This window comes from Eubalaena glacialis, chromosome X (genome assembly GCF_028564815.1).
Source record: "Eubalaena glacialis isolate mEubGla1 chromosome X, mEubGla1.1.hap2.+ XY, whole genome shotgun sequence".
NCBI lineage: Eukaryota > Metazoa > Chordata > Mammalia > Artiodactyla > Balaenidae > Eubalaena > Eubalaena glacialis.
In genome coordinates this window covers 72,375,717-72,392,125 of record NC_083736.1, presented here as the reverse complement: position 1 = coordinate 72,392,125, position 16,409 = coordinate 72,375,717, and the positions used below count along the sequence as shown (strand labels likewise).

Genomic DNA, 16,409 nt, shown 5'->3' with positions numbered 1-16,409 from the left:
GCTGGCCTCTGTCGCTGCAGGCTCGCCCCACATCCGTACCCTCCCTCCCCCCGGGCTGAGTGAGCCAGAGCCCCCGAATCAGCAGCTCTTTATCCCCATCCTGTCTGAGCGAAGAACAGACGCTCTCAGGTGACCTACATGCAGAGGCGGGGCCAAATCCAAAGTTGAACCCTGGGAGCTGTGCGAAAAAAGAAGAGAAAAGGAAATCCCTCCCAGCAGCCTCAGGAGCAGCAGATTAAATCTCCACAGTCAACTTTATGTACCCTCCATCTGTGGAATACCTGAATAGACAACGAATCATCCCAAATTGAGGAGGTGGACTTTGGGAGCAAGATATATAATTTTTTCCCGTTTTCCTCTCTTTGTGAGTGTGTATGTGTATGCTTCTGTGTGAGATTCTGTCTGTATAGCTTTGCTTTCACCATTTGTCCTAGGTTTCTGTCTGTCCATTTTTGTTTTTTTTTTTTACTTTAAAAAAATTTTTTCTTAATAATTATTTTTTTTTATTTTAATAACTTTATTTTGTTTTATCTTACTTTATTTTATTGTATCCTCTTGCTTTCTTTCTGTTTTTTCTCCCATTTATTCTGAGCCGTGTGGATGAGAGGCTCTTGGTGCTCCAGCCAGGAGTCAGTGCTGTGCCTCTGAGGTGGGAGAGCCAACTTTAGGACACTGGTCCACAAGAGACCTACCAGCTCCACGTAATATCAAACGGTGAAAATTTCCCAGAGATCTCCATCTCAACACTAAGACCCAGCTTCACTCAACGACCAGCAAGCTACAGTGCTGGACACCCTATGCCAAACAACTAGCAAGACAGGAACACAAACCCACCCATTAGCAGAGAGGCTGCCTAAAATCATAATAAGACCACAGACACCCCAAAACACACCACCAGACATGGACCTGCCCACCAGAAAGAAAAGATCCAGCCTCATCCACCAGAACACAGGCACTAGACCCCTCCACCAGGAAGCCTACACAACCAACCTTAGACACTGGGGACAGACACCAAAAACAATGGTAACTACGAACCTGCAGCCTGCAAAAAGCAGACCCCAAACACAGGAAGATAAGCAAAGTGAGAAGACAGAAGAACACAGAGCAGATGAAGGAACAAGGTAAAGACCCAGCAGACCTAACAAATGAAGAGGAAATAGGCAGTCTACCTGAAAAAGAATTCAGAATAATGATAGTAAAGATGATCCAAAATCTTGGAAATAGAATAGCAAAATGCAAGAAACATTTAACAAGGATGTAGAAGAACTAAAGAGGAAACAAGCAATGATGAACAGCACAATAAATGAAATTAAAAATACTCTAGAAGGGATCAATAGCAGAATAACTGAGGCAGAAGAACGGATAAGTGACCTGAAAGATAAAATAGTGGAAATAACTACTGCAGACCAGAATAAAGAAAAAAGAATGAAAAGAATTGAGAACAGTCTCAGAGACCTCTGGGACAACATTAAATGCAACAACATTCGAATTATAGGGGTCCCAGAAGAAGACGAGAAAAAGACAGGGACTGAGAAAATATTTGAAGAGATTATAGTAGAAAACTTCCCTAATATGGGAAAGGAAATAGTTAATCAAGTCCAGGAAGCACAGAGAGTCCCATACAGGATAAATCCAAGGAGAAACACACCAAGACACATATTAATCAAACTATCAAAAATTAAATACAAAGAAAACATATTAAAAGCAGCAAGGGAAAAACAACAAATAACACACAAGGGAATCCCCATAAGGTTAACAGCTGATCTTTCAGCAGAAACTCTGCAAGCCAGAAGGGAGTGGCAGGACATAGTTAAAGTGATGAAGGAGAAAAACCTACAACCAAGATTACTCTACCCAGCAAGGATCTCATTCAGATTTGACAGAGAAATTAAAACGTTTACAGACATGCAAAAGCTGAGAGAGTTCAGCACCACCAAACCAGCTTTACAACAAATGCTAAAGGAACTTCTCTAGGCAAGAAACACAACAGAAGGAAAACACCTACAATAACAAACCCAAAACATTTGAGAAAATGGGGATAGGAACATACATATTGATAATTACCTTAAATGTAAGTGGATTAAATGCTCCCACCAAAAGACACAGACTGGTTGAATGGATACAAAAACAAGACACGTATATATGCTGTCTACAAGAGACCCACTTCAGACCTAGGGACACAAACAGACTGAAAGTGAGGGGATGGAAAAAGATATTCCATGGAAATGGAAATCAAAAGAAAGCTGGAGTAGCAATTCTCATATCAGATAAAATAGACTTAAAACAAAGACTATTACAAGAGACAAAGAAGGACACTACATAATGATCAATGGATCGATCCAAGAAGAAGAGATAACAATTGTAAATATTTATGCACCCAACATAGGAGCACCTCAAAACATAAGGCAAATACTAACAGCCATAAAAGGGGAAATCGACAGCAACACAATCATAGTAGGGGACTTTAACACCCCACTTTCACCAATGGACAGATCATCCAAAATGAAAATAAATAAGCAAACACAAGCTTTAAATGATACATTAAACAAGATGGAATTAATTGATATTTATAGGACATTCCACCCAAAAACAACAGAATACACATTTTTCTCAAGTGCTCATGGAACATTTTCCAGGATAGATCATATCTTGGGTCACAAATCAAGTCTTGGTAAATTTAAGAAAATTGAAATCGTATCAAGTAACTTTTCTGACCACAACGCTATGAGACAAGATATCAATTACAGGAAAAGATCTGCAAAAAATACAAATACATGGAGGCTAAACAATACACTATTTAATAACCAAGAGATCACTGAAGAAATCAAAGAGGAAATCAAAAAATACCTAGAAACAAATGACAATGAAAACACGATGACCCAAAACCTATGGGATGCAGTAAAAGCAGTTCTAAGAGGGAAGTTTATAGCAATACAATCCTACCTTAAAAAACAGGAAACATCTCAAACAAACAGCCTAACCTTGCATCTAAAGCAATTAGAGAAAGAAGAACAAAAAAACCCCAAAGTTAGCAGAAGGAAAGAAATCATAAAGATCAGATCAGAAATAAATTAAAAAGAAATGAAGGAAATGATAGCAAAGATCAATAAAACTAAAAGCTGGTTCTTTGAGAAGATAAACAAAATTGATAAACCATTACCCAGAGTCATCAAGAAAAAAACGGAGAAGACTCAAATCAAAAGAGGTAGAAATGAAAAAGGAGAAGTAACAACTGACACTGCAGAAAAACAAAGGATCATGAGAGATTACCACAAGCAACCCTATGTCAATAAAATGGACAACCTGGAAGTAATGGACAAATTCTTAGAAATGCACAACGTGCCGAGACTGAACCAGGAAGAAATAGAAAATATGAACAGACCAATCACAAGCACTGAAATTGAAACTGTGATTAAAAATCTTCCAACACACAAAAGCCCAGGACCAGATGGCTTCACAGGCGAATTCTATCAAACATTTAGAGAAGAGCTAACACCTATCCTTCTCAAACTCTTCCAAAATATAGCAGAGGGAGTAACACTCCCAAACTCATTCTAGGAGGCCACCATCACCCTGATACCAAAACCAGACAAAGATGTCACAAAGAAAGAAAACTACAGGCCAATATCACTGAGGAACATAGATGCAAAAATCCTCAACAAAATACTAGCAAACAGAATCCAACAACACATTAAAAGGATCATACACCATGATCAAGTGGGGTTTATTCCAGGAATGCAAGGATTCTTCAATATACACAAATCAATCAATGTGATACACCATATTAACAAATTGAAGGAAAAAAAACATATGATTATCTCAATAGAGGCAAAGAAAGCTTTCGACAAAATTCAACACCCATTTATGATAAAAACCCAGCAGAAAGTAGGCAGAGAGGGAACTTTCCTCAACATAATAAAGGCCATATATGACAAACCCACAGCAAACATCGTCCTCAATGTTGAAAAACTGAAACCATTTCCACTAAGATCAGGAACAAGACAAGGTTGCCCACTCTCACCACTATTATTCAACATAGTTTTGGAAGTTTTAGCCACAGGAATCAGAGAAGAAAAATAAATAAAAGGAATCCAAATCAAAAAGAAGGAATAAAGCTGTCACTGTTTGCAGATGACATGCACTATACATAGAGAATCCTAAAGATGCTACCAGAAAACTACTAGAGCTAATCAATGAATTTGGTAAAGTAGCAGGATACAAAATTAATGCACAGAAATCTCTTGCATACCTATACACTAATGATGAAAAATCTGAAAGTGAAATTGAGAAAACACTCCCGTTTACCATTGCAACAAAAAGAATAAAATATCTAGGAATAAACCTACCTAAGGAGACAAAAGACCTGTATGCAGAAAATTATAAGACACTGATGAAAGAAATTAAAGATGATACAAATAGATGGAGAGATATACCATGTTCTTGGATTGGAAGAATTAACATTGTGAAAATGACTCTACTACCCAAAGCAATCTACAGATTCAATGCAATCCCTATCAAACTACCACTGGCATTTTTCACAGAACTAGAACAAAAAATTTCACAATTTGTATGGAAACACAAAAGACCCCGAATAGCCAAAGCAATCTTGAGAAAGAAAAATGGAGCTGGAGGAATCAGGCTCCCTGACTTCAGACTATACTACAAAGCTACAGTAATCAAGACAGTATGGTACTGGCCAACAACAGAAATATAGATCAATGGAACAGGATAGAAAGCCCAGACATAAACCCAGACACTTATGGTCACCTTACCTTTGATAAAGGAGGCAAGCATATACAGTGGAGAAAAGACAGCCTCTTCAATAAGTGGTGCTGGGAAAACTGGACAGGTACATGTAAAAGAATGAAATTAGAACACTCCCTAGCACCATACACAAAAATATACTCAAAATGTATTAAAGACCAAAATGTAAGGCCAGACACTATCAAATTCTTAGAGGAAAACATAGGCAGAACACTCTATGACATAAATCACAGCAAGATCCTTTTTGACCCACCTCCTAGAGAAATGGAAATAAAACCAAAAATAAACAAATGGGACCTAATGAAACTTAAAAGCTTTTGCACAGCAAAGGAAACCATAAACATGATGAAAACACAACACTCAGAATGGGAGAATATATTTGCAAATGAAGCCACTGACAAAGGATTAATCTCCAAAATTTACAAACAGCTCATGCAGCTCAATATCAAAAAAACAAACAACCCAATCCAAAAATGGGCAGAAGACCTAAATAGACATTTCTCCAAAGAAGATATACAGATTGCCAACAGACACATGAAAGAATGCTCAACATCATTAATCATTAGAGAAATGCAAGTCAAAACTACAATGAGATATCATCTCACACCTGTCAGAATGGCCATCTCAAAATATCTAGAAACAATAAATGCTGGAGAGGGTGTGGAGAAAAGGGAACCCTCTTGCACTGTTGGTGGGAAGGTAAATTGATACAGTCACTTTGGAGAACATACGGAGGTTCCTTAAAAAACTAAAAATAGAACTACCATACGACCCAGCAATCCCACTAGTGGGCATATACCCTGAGAAAACCATAATTCAAAAAGAGTCATGTACCAAAATATTCATTGCAGCTCTATTTACAGTACCCAGGACATGGAAGCAACCTAAGTGTCCATCAACTGATGAATGGACAAAGAAGATGTGGCACATATATACAATGGAATATTACTCAGCTATAAAAAGAAATGAAATTGGGCTTCCCTGGTGGTGCAGTGGTTGAGAGTCCGCCTGCCAATGCAGGGGACACGGGTTCGAGCCCTGGTCTGGGAAGATCCCACATGCCGTGGAGCAACTTGGCCCGTGAGCCACAACTACTGAGCCTGCGCGTCTGGAGCCTGTGCTCCGCAACAAGAGAGGCCGCGATAGTGAGAGGCCCACGTACCGCGATGAAGAGTGGCCCCCGCTCGCCGCAACTAGAGAGAGCCCTTGTACAGAAACGAAGACCCAACACAGCCAAAAATAAATAAATAAATTTATAAAAAAAAAAAAGAAGAAATGAAATTGAGTTATTTGTAGTGAGGTGGATGGAACTAGAGTCTGTCATACACAGTGAAGTAAATCAGAAAGAGAAAAACAAATACCATATGTTAACACATATATATGGAATCTAAAAAAAAAAAAATGGTCATGAAGAACCTAGGGGCAAGACGGGAATAAAGACACAGACCTACTAGAGAATGGACTTGAGGACACGGGGAGGGGAAGTGTAAGCTGGGACAAAGTGAGAGAGTGGCATGGGCATATATACACTACCAAATGTAAAACTGATATCTAGTGGGCAGCATCCACATAGCATAGGGAGATCAGCTCGGCGCTTTGTGACCATCTAGAGGGGTGGGTTAGGGAGTGTGGGAGGGAGGGATACACAAGAGAGAAGAGATATGGGGATATATGTATGTGTGTAACTGATTCACTTTGTTATAAAGCAGAAACTAACACACCATTGTAAAGCAATTATATTCCGATAAAGATGTTAAAAAAAATTCACATTTCACTCAGTTCTGGACATTTCAGTCATCTCTTAGACACTCCATTAATACTCTTGAAATTTTCATTTACAGAAACACAGTAAGTTCTTAAGAACACTTCAAAAATTTTGCAGTAATAGATTAAAATTGGTGGTGTGAACCATAATGCTAAAAAGGTACCTAAAACATTTGTATTAATAAGGCTATACTTATATTCACTGCTTTCCTAAAATGCTGAAATATTTAATGTTAAAATGTAGGTCGGTCTTGAAGTAGTGTAGGAAATCATATCAGTAATTTTCCTGGGTGCTGGGTAATTACATTTTGATGTTTCTATTTCATTTCCCAGTCAGTGATTACAAGTCCTTTCACTGATATTTTCTTTAATGCTAAACAATTGGATTTGAATTAGCTGAAACCTGAAACACATCTTTAAGATAAATGCTTATAGATTCAATTTGTTTGCTAAGCTTTCAAAGCTTTCTTTTAATTTTAAATTTATTCTTTATTGGATGAATTGTTTTACATCTAGTGAAATGATACTGTAGGATTTTTTCATATCTAATAGTTATTTTTTGTCTGGTCTATATGGGATAATTGCAGTTATTGAATGACTTGGATCATAAAAATTTAGGTTCACTTTTCCTTGTTCATTACTTAATGATATGTTTCTGGTCTGAATTATCTTGGTAATTACCTAAATTCTTTGTTTTGTAGGTTGAGACACTCATTTATCATCCAGAAGAATGTTAAAGATAAAGCTTTCTTCTTGCTCATGCTTTTCCAGCTAGAAGAAAGTTGCTAATACCGATTTCACTCAGTCTAAACAGGGACTAGGTGAGATGAAACAATTAGCCACAACTTGTCAAAGGGAACTTTATTTTTCAACTAAATCTAGTAGCAGTGTGTGGGTTAAAGTAGATTTATGTATTAAAGTACATATATGGGATTTGTTTTAAAATGGCAGAATATATTTATTTAAAGAGCAAGTAAGAGTTTGCTCTATTTTAGCGTGTCATTTGTAAACTGGGAACTTAAAGACAGATTGGAAAAGATAGTCATAGGACAATACTATCAAATCATAATGGATTGAAACGTGGGAAATGAAGATAATCCAACAGGTTATTTCCAATATTTATTGGAAAATGCTTAAGATTTTTGAGTGAAATACATAAAATATACTAAAATTTTTCAATAAATGTGATACTGCATTGTAATTAATGAAGATGAATCATCTTAATAGTTTTATAGTTTAACATAACGTTAATTCTATAGGAATTTAAAAATTTTGTAAGTTTGTATACTTTTAAATATAATTTTATGCATTAAATCTAAATTGATACGGGGTTTTGATTTTAAAAGTTTAATTGGTTTGACTTAAAATTTTTACATGTACTAATTAAAATGCAACTTCTTATCTAACTTTAAAAAATTCCCAAGAATTATACAAGAGCACATAACAATGTTTAAAATAATGTTGACTATTTCTTACTAAAAAAGTTAGTTTATAATTTATTCCCGTCTGAACTCTGAATGATAGAGTAAGTCATGTAAGTGATTTCTTCACATTTAGTTGCTTAGGATTCCAGGGTTCTTAAAGTACTGAAAAGTGTGTGTTTATCTCTAGAATCATGGCCTTTGAATCAAAGTGTTGTTAGTATATCCTAGTTAAGAGACATCTTGAAAAACCAGAGATCCTAAAATTGGATTCTCCACAAAGCACATATGAAAACTTTATTCTCTAGAATGGGACCATCTACCATCACAATCCTACCTGAGTCAATAATTCTGATATTTCCAGGCTCTCCTCTCACTAAGAACTAAACTTGGAACAGTGCCATTTTTTTTTGTAATGTCTGAAACATTTATATTAACATATTTCCATACAAATAACTCAATGAAAGTTTAGTATTAGTTGTTTTGTTTGTTTTTTTTTTATACTGCAGGTTCTTATTAGTCATCAATTTTATACACATCAGTGTATACATGTCAATCCCAATTGCCCAATTCAGCACACCACCATCCCCACCCCAAGGCAGTTTTCCCCCCTTGGTGTCCATATGTCGGAACAGTGCCATTTTATCTTTTGGTAATATAAACGTAATAAATTGCCCCTAGACTTCATTTTTTTGCATCTTATCACTGTGAGCACAGAAAGATGTCATTTTAGTAAACGAGGAAAAGGTAGAAGAAAAACTGCAGGAATTAAAAACTTGGCGGGAAATGTGCCCCCTTTTGTAAACTGTCAGGAATACAATTTGTATATCTCTTATTCAGAGGTACGCTCCTTGACTAAGTAAACAGTTACTGAATTTCATATAAGTCTATTGCAGCATATTAAATATAGTTCTCTACATTTCTAAAGCACATAACCTCCCTGCCATGGTTTCTATTTCAGTACATATATAATTTACCTAGAAGATGATGCCTTTTATTTTAAAAATGTATTTAGATGCTTTTAAAAGAAGCAGATTTTTCACCTTAAAAACTGTTAATTTACATTTTTTTACCTGCTGACACTATCTGAAAGAATTTTACCTGATAATAAATCTGGAGGAATTGCAATGAGACAATAGTTATTTGGCGTTCACTGCCTGAGCAACCATTGCTTTTTGAAGGCATTTAATCCTAATTGTCCCAAAGCTACCCTAGAAAATTTACAAAACAGTAAAGAAAATCATTTTTGTAAAAATCATTTTGTTCAAGGAGGTCACTTGTAAGGCTTAAAGAACATTATTTTCAATCCTCTTTATTCAAATAGCCACTAATATATGTTTGGGTTGACTATTCAATTTTATTGGGGGAAGGTGAACATTTGTAAAAAATTTTTAAGCAGAAATTTTAAACCTCAATGGCTATCTAATACCGGTTTTTATTTTAAAGAAACATTTTAGAAGTGACTACTACAAATGTATGGAATTCCCTTTTTAACTCTAGTTTTATAAGCTGAAGATATTACAATATCATTATTTTTTCATTTGGGATTGAAGCTACATTCTATATAGAAAAGTGTTTGTTTTAAATGTTGTCCTATGATAAAAGTAAAATTGCTGAATAAGATAGTAGTCTGAACCTCATACCACTCTCTACTGTCATTTTCATGGTGACCAAATCTCCCCTACTGATTCTCCAGGGCTGCACCAGTGCTGAAACAGGATTCAATCTTAGGCTTCTGGGTTCTCTAGTTGAGCCAAAGGACCTAGTGTGACTTGGTCATACTTTATTTATAAGGAAAATGGACTACTTATTAGAATTTTAAAGAATGGTTCAAATACTATCACTAGTCTAGAATGTATAAAATGTAAATTTTCATAAATCATCATGAAACTACTTGAGTTGGATTTAACAGGGTTAGTCAATCCATCACTTTTAACTAGGGGTCATGAGAGAGAATTTTGCCAAGAGGGCCCTCTCAAGATATTTCTCTCTTGGGAAAGCCGCTTATGCATTTATAGGGGTTAACATCTTGGCCATAAAGTACTGAGAGGTATATCAATATAGTATTCTTTTTCTAGAATAGGGAGTTCGATTTGCTTTTATTTTGAAGGGTCATAAAAAGCACATGTATTGGGTTGGCCAAAAAGTTCATTTGGGTTTTTCCATAAGATGGTACCAAAAACCCGAACGAACTTTTTGGCCAATCCAATACAACAAAGTCATTTATAAATTTTCTGTTGCTCTTTTAAGGGCTAAATCTAAACAAAAAGGGTTTCTGTTGCTGTTTCAAACACTAATACAATCCATGTAGACACAACAACTGTGTGAAAAATAACCTTACAGTTCCCCATATTAAAGCAAAGCAAAACAAAAAGTACAATGAGTTGAGTTTAAAGATCACCTGTTACATGTTAAATTGGTTTCCAGATAGCATATATTCAAAATAGTATATTTTGCTCAAACTCAAAAAATTCAAGGAAAACTGTTTCCTTAAGAAAGTACTTAAGAGCTGATGTTCCAACAAATTACCTGCCTCCAATTACACATGCTGAAAATATGTTCATAAATGAAGCAGTGGATTAGCAATACAATTTCCTATACTTATTTCATAAATTTTATCATTATAACATATAAAATAGAACCACTAAAATAATAGCAGAACTGAAAACAAAACATTAATGTATTTCGTTTATAATGGTAAAGCAAATGAATCCCAAAGCAGGTTAAAATGTTGGGTTTTATGCCTTGCCAAAATGGACTTCATAAGAATGTTTACCAAACTGTAGTCCCACATATCTCCCAATCCTGTTGTAATGTTAATTTATAGAGTTACTTATTTTTAAAAAATCTTCTATAAATGGAACTGCTGTATTCATATATTGATATAATTTTGAAAAGCATTACAATCTTTAAACTTCAAAAATTTTCTCAAATATACACTTTAATTTATATTTTTAAAATTGGGTGAATATTTTCAGATAATAGATCCATCGAATGAAAGGAGTTTTAATCAGATCTCAGGCGTTTTGCATATTGATATCTTTATCAATGTCTAAAACAAAAAGGTGGCTAAAGGCAAATTTTAAAATTGCTTCAATTTGGAGGTATTTTAATAGAGCCTTTCTGAGATAATATAAAAAATGGAATTTGGGCCCAGGAGCTTTCCCAATTTTTTGAAAGATTCACAACTTTTCTAGCTCTGATATTTTGACTTTAATTTAGCTGGGCTCTCATTTAAAACAATACTTAATCCTTCTCTTCAGTTTTCTTTGACTAAACGGGACATCAGTCACTATTAGAATAACTCTGAATTTAAAAGTTACAAATACTCTAGTAGTAAAACTTTGATAATACCATGTGAATATTTGTGAAATGCAAGAATATTTTAGTTTTCAAAAATATGTACCAATAACTGACACTAAATATGTCCCACTGATATGAATGCTAGAAGTATATCAAAAGGTTTTTCTTTTTTTGGTTTTGGTTAGGTTTCTGGAGGGAAAACAAAACAAAACAAAACTCCTGAGCCAAAACTCAGTCTTGAATTGTGTAAAATAAAATAAGAAAAGACAGCACTATTTCTCTCTTGTAATGGGATGACATGCTATAGAGTTATATTTTTAACTAACTTCTATTAGCTCCTTTAGGCCAAGAGGCTAGCACTCATTTCCTTATAAAAAAAAAAAAAACTTTTCCATTTATTATCCTAATGAACAGAATGAGATAATACTGCTTCTCAACCCAACTAGCCTAATCTTGGAGAGATATTCATACACTATTGAGGATAAATATTTTTCTGCTTGAGTTGGGAGCAAAGAGGACAGTCTAGCTTGATAATGGTATCGACAGAAAGAAAGCCATGATAGATAAAGCTATAGCTTTCTCTTTAGTGATACCATTCCCTTCAACCAGTTTGGATTCTCTCTCTTGAGAAAAATCTGAACTTTTTAAATGCTAATTCTGAGCTTCTTTGCTATAATGGAAACACATGCTTGACATGGTAGGAGGAAGCATATAGCTTTCAGGCCATTTTCCCAGCAGGAGAATACCATAGGGGATTTGCTTTTCAGGGAAGGAGTTCAAATTCTCAAAAGGACCAAAGGAAACTAAGGGAGCACATGGGTGATAAGATGTTTCCAAATAGCTTCAAAATTCTGCTATTCAGCATAAAATGCTACTCTGGAAAATACTGAACCTTTACCCCTGACTCATCACTATCATAGTTCTTTTATTCTTAAATACTTTTCCTATATCTTCTGTAATTTTTTTGGTACTGTTAATATAGCATAAAATCCTTCAGTTTTACGTAGAAGCACTCTCATTGATATGGGGATATATGTATATGTATAACTGATTCACTTTGTTATAAAGCAGAAACTAACACACCATTGTAAAGCAATTATACTCCAATAAAGATGTTAAAAAAAATTAAAAAGACGCACTCTCATTAACTGAAAACTAAACAGTATATTTAGGGCAGAAAGATCAATCATTTTTTGCCAATACATTATGCAGATAGATGACTGAATTTTCTCTTTAATATAGTATTTTAAAATTCTTTATTTGTCCCAAGCAAGGAAGTGAATCCATACAATGTTTTAAAGCTTCACGGTTGTGAGATATATATATATATATATATATATATATATATATATATATATATATATATATATATTATATATATATTCATATACTGATGGCCAGTGGTACTGTGGTATAAAACATTTCATAAATATTGGTTATTTGAAAATGCCATCTTTAGTGTACTTCTTTTGTCCAATACTGTAATATAGAGAAGACAGATTAAGCACAGTCTGTAAGTGACAAATTCTCAGGATATGCCTGTTGGATCATGTTGTGATGGAAAACCTTGCAATGGTCAATGAAAACTGAGATGGAAACTCATAAAAAATCAGAAGCAAGTAAAAATAGTGAAGTTATCTGATGGTCTTATCTATATTCATTCAGGACAGCTCCTCCCCTTCTGTCATCCCAGGTAATATTGGTCATGGATTATTTTCTTCATTACAGGAAGAAAATACAGTTTTAATCCCACTGGAAGACGTGCTAGCTGCATATTTGATGTAGTGAGTAGATATGCAGATGATACCTGATGAACATATACAATTGTTGAATAAATTATAGCGTTATGCAAAATCTCACATGAGGAGGCACTTGAGTGTCATGTTAGAAACTGATCTTTGGTAAAGGCAAGATGGAAAAAAGCCTCATTTAGTAATAATGAAAATATTTTCACTTACTAACACTGAACGTCTCCACATATTAAGATGTTGGTCAAGTCGGTCATAAAAATGGTAAATGCAATAGCTAAAAACCTCTGCCTGCTTTTTGCTGTTTGATATGTAGAGTCTCTTTTTAACAGATGATGATAGAAAACTTTCACATTCAGAGTTGGTCATTTTCATTCTTTTCAACTTGTTTGGGGGAAAATGAAGAAATCTGTATAAGTGGTCACAGTATTGGCTGTCCAGCTGGACGGTACTATTCTTCAGATCCACAAGTCAACTTATTTGATAGTTGATAAATTACTAATGGCCAGTGTTTTCCAGAATCATTTTTTCAGTGTTCCTTCAAACTATAGTAGGATTTTGTATCTAACCCAATTCAATTGGGAAACAAAATATATGCTTGCAAAGCCCAGGGTTTTAATATCTTCTGAATCTGTTGTCTTTGAAATTAGGCATTTTTGTTAGGTATTGAAAATTCATTGATGGTAATATTCACTAGCAAAAAATGAAGTGAAGGTAACAAAGAAATTGACTGAATGCAAAAATGTTTGCACTGGTCTTTACTGTACGTCTGGATTTTAAAATATGAGTCTGTTCTTTTATATTTTAATCAAAGATGCAGGCATCTCTAATGTATTTGTCATAGAAAATTTGAAAGTCATAAGTAGTCAGTCAGACTTGAAAATCATTTTAAGTGGTCCACAACAGTTAAAAGTTGTTATAGCTAATTGATAACATTTGAAAATCATTTAAAGAGGTCATTTCACAGATGATATTGTATTTACTGTGATGGTTTAAGCTATAATTGATGAAAAATAGTTGGTAACTACATAAAAATAAAAATAGAGCTTAAATTTTATGGAATTTGGAAACTTGCTTTTAAGAGGTGTTTAATTAAAGCAAAGTTTCTACTGCTTTTTTTTTTTTAAAGCCATACCATTTGGCACATGAAAGTGTAGTGGGTGGTATGGCTGAAACAATGTAGGTGGTAGTCCAGATGTTACATAATACGTAGGGGACCCTCCCCCAGCAGCAAAGTATGGAGCAGGCAGATAAAAGCAAGTTACCTTGCTTGTATTAGGTAGGATATTCTGTTCTCCAAGTACTTTTAAAGCCATAAGGGTGATCATATTGAGGGTCTGTCTTCTTTCATGACCCATGAGGCAAACAGTGCTTTCATTCACAACTCCATGCAAGGTCATTAGGTAGTCATACTTTCTCTTTTCTTCACCTATGAAATGGTTGTAGAGGTATGATTCAATCTTCTTTCGCTGTTCTGCTACATCAGGAAAATCAATGAAGAATCTAGAACACATATAACGTTCTTGGGTCTTGATTTCTGCTTCACAAACTGGCTTAAAGTTATGAACCAGCAAGTTACTGTATTTCAAAAGGCCACCACCTCTAATTTCCTCAGGTTTTCTGGTAGATATAAGCTTGTGCTGCAAGTGTGTCATTGCTTCTTGGAAGTCTCCATACATGCTTTCAGCTACCACAACAGGATATAATTCTTTGGTTAGCTTACGACTTTTGTCACTGTAGAAATCTAACATGGGATCCAAGACAATTTGAAAGGAATCTACACTAAATTCAAATTGTCGTCTCAGTGAATTCACAAATTTTAGCTCTACATTCTTGCCAGCGTTATTTGAAAGAGAGATGAGACTCCAACGATCATGCTTATTGCAAACTTTGACCATCTTCTGCACGTAAGCCTCTTTCATAGTCTTTAGGGTGATCTTTTCCTTTTTTACACCTTTTGGTAAAAAGTCGAGTAGGCAACCTAGAACTACATCCTTAACAAGCTGAAATTCTTGATCACTTGGTAGTTCAATACCAAAAATAACATCCAGATCCTTATAGCTCATGCCATTGTGGCTTGCAAGTACGTAACTTGCTGTGGAACCATTCAATCGGGTATCTTTAACAATAATTCCTTGCTCTATCAGTTGACCTTTCACAACATGAATGATATCTTTTGGTTTTACCTCCAATGTGGGGAAATTCCCCCTTCCATGAATTGGAATTACTTCATCTAACACTTGATGCAGTGTTATAACTTGATCCCAAGTGAGATTGCTGAATCTGATTTCAGACATTATGAAGTCAGTAGGTCAACTAGAAAGTAAGCAAAATATTGAGAAGAAATTTAGCATCTTGAAATCAGTGTTATAGCTAAAGCATATGAAAAGTAAAAAATAGAGTTACCTGCAACATAAATCAGACTAATACTAGGCAGTAAATTATCAATGTATCTAATTGTGTTCAAATCTATAAGTGAAATAAAAGCCACTATGATTATGTCAAAATTGTTAGATTGATTGGTGCATGTAAACAGACATTCTCAGGGATTTGTTAGAGTTGTAATTATTTTTGATGTGAAACCGTGGCCTTTCTCAATCTTTCCTCATGTAAATACTACAACAAGTATATTTGTTTGGTGGTATAAATTTTGTTCATGAGATAATCAGAGCACATAATTGAGGTTAACTGTCATGAATTTAAAGTGAGATCAGATAGCACGTCTGTGTGTGGTAGACCCAATTGACTGAACAGCATAATGTTTAAAAGCAATATATAGCATCTTTAATACAAAAGCATCAGAACATTCTATTATTCAATTTCATATATATTACTGCTCTCATTTTAAAGAATGTTACTGAAGTCCATTATTAGATTATTAATTCCTTGAATTGCTTGAGGATAAGGAGAGTACCTAATGCAACACCTTCTCTATGTTCCTGGTAGCCCTTAAAGAAATGTTGGTTAAAAGAAGTAATGAATGTCATTTTAAAATAAAAAACAAATAATATTACTAAATTTGTCTCCAAAATGAGAGCAAGATTATACAAAAGCATAAGATTCCTGATTTAAAAAAAATGTTTTCTGCAGATGTGTAATATGACATGCTCAGAAAATTTTATAGTTGGGGGAATATTAGGAAGCTAAAATTATAGACACTATAAATATGATTAAATATAATTATACTATTATATAATTAGGTACAATTACAGTTATTACATGGATCTTCAAATACTCTTAAGCTATTTAAGCAATAAATCTAGTAAATAAAGTTCATTATGGATGTAGCTTTGGGTTTAGGCACTCTTTCCTGAATTCCAGAAATAAAAATTATACAAAGCTTAAGACAGATTTGTATAGATAGTATTCATATTTTGCTTATCTAGAGAGCCATTAGAACAGAATCTAA

The 16,409-nt window shown here is 34.5% G+C and overlaps 1 protein-coding gene across 1 annotated transcript in view; it reads right to left on the bottom strand.

Moving 5' to 3' along the window:
- Positions 1–15,297, bottom strand: part of TENT5D (terminal nucleotidyltransferase 5D) — a 140,707-nt gene extending 125,410 nt beyond the window's left edge. Inside the window, exon 1 of the mRNA XM_061178165.1 lies at positions 14,136–15,297. Within this exon, the coding sequence (XP_061034148.1) occupies positions 14,136–15,297 (1,162 nt within the window). The remainder of the gene's footprint in view (positions 1–14,135) is intronic.
- Between the last annotated feature and the right edge of the window lie 1,112 nt (positions 15,298–16,409).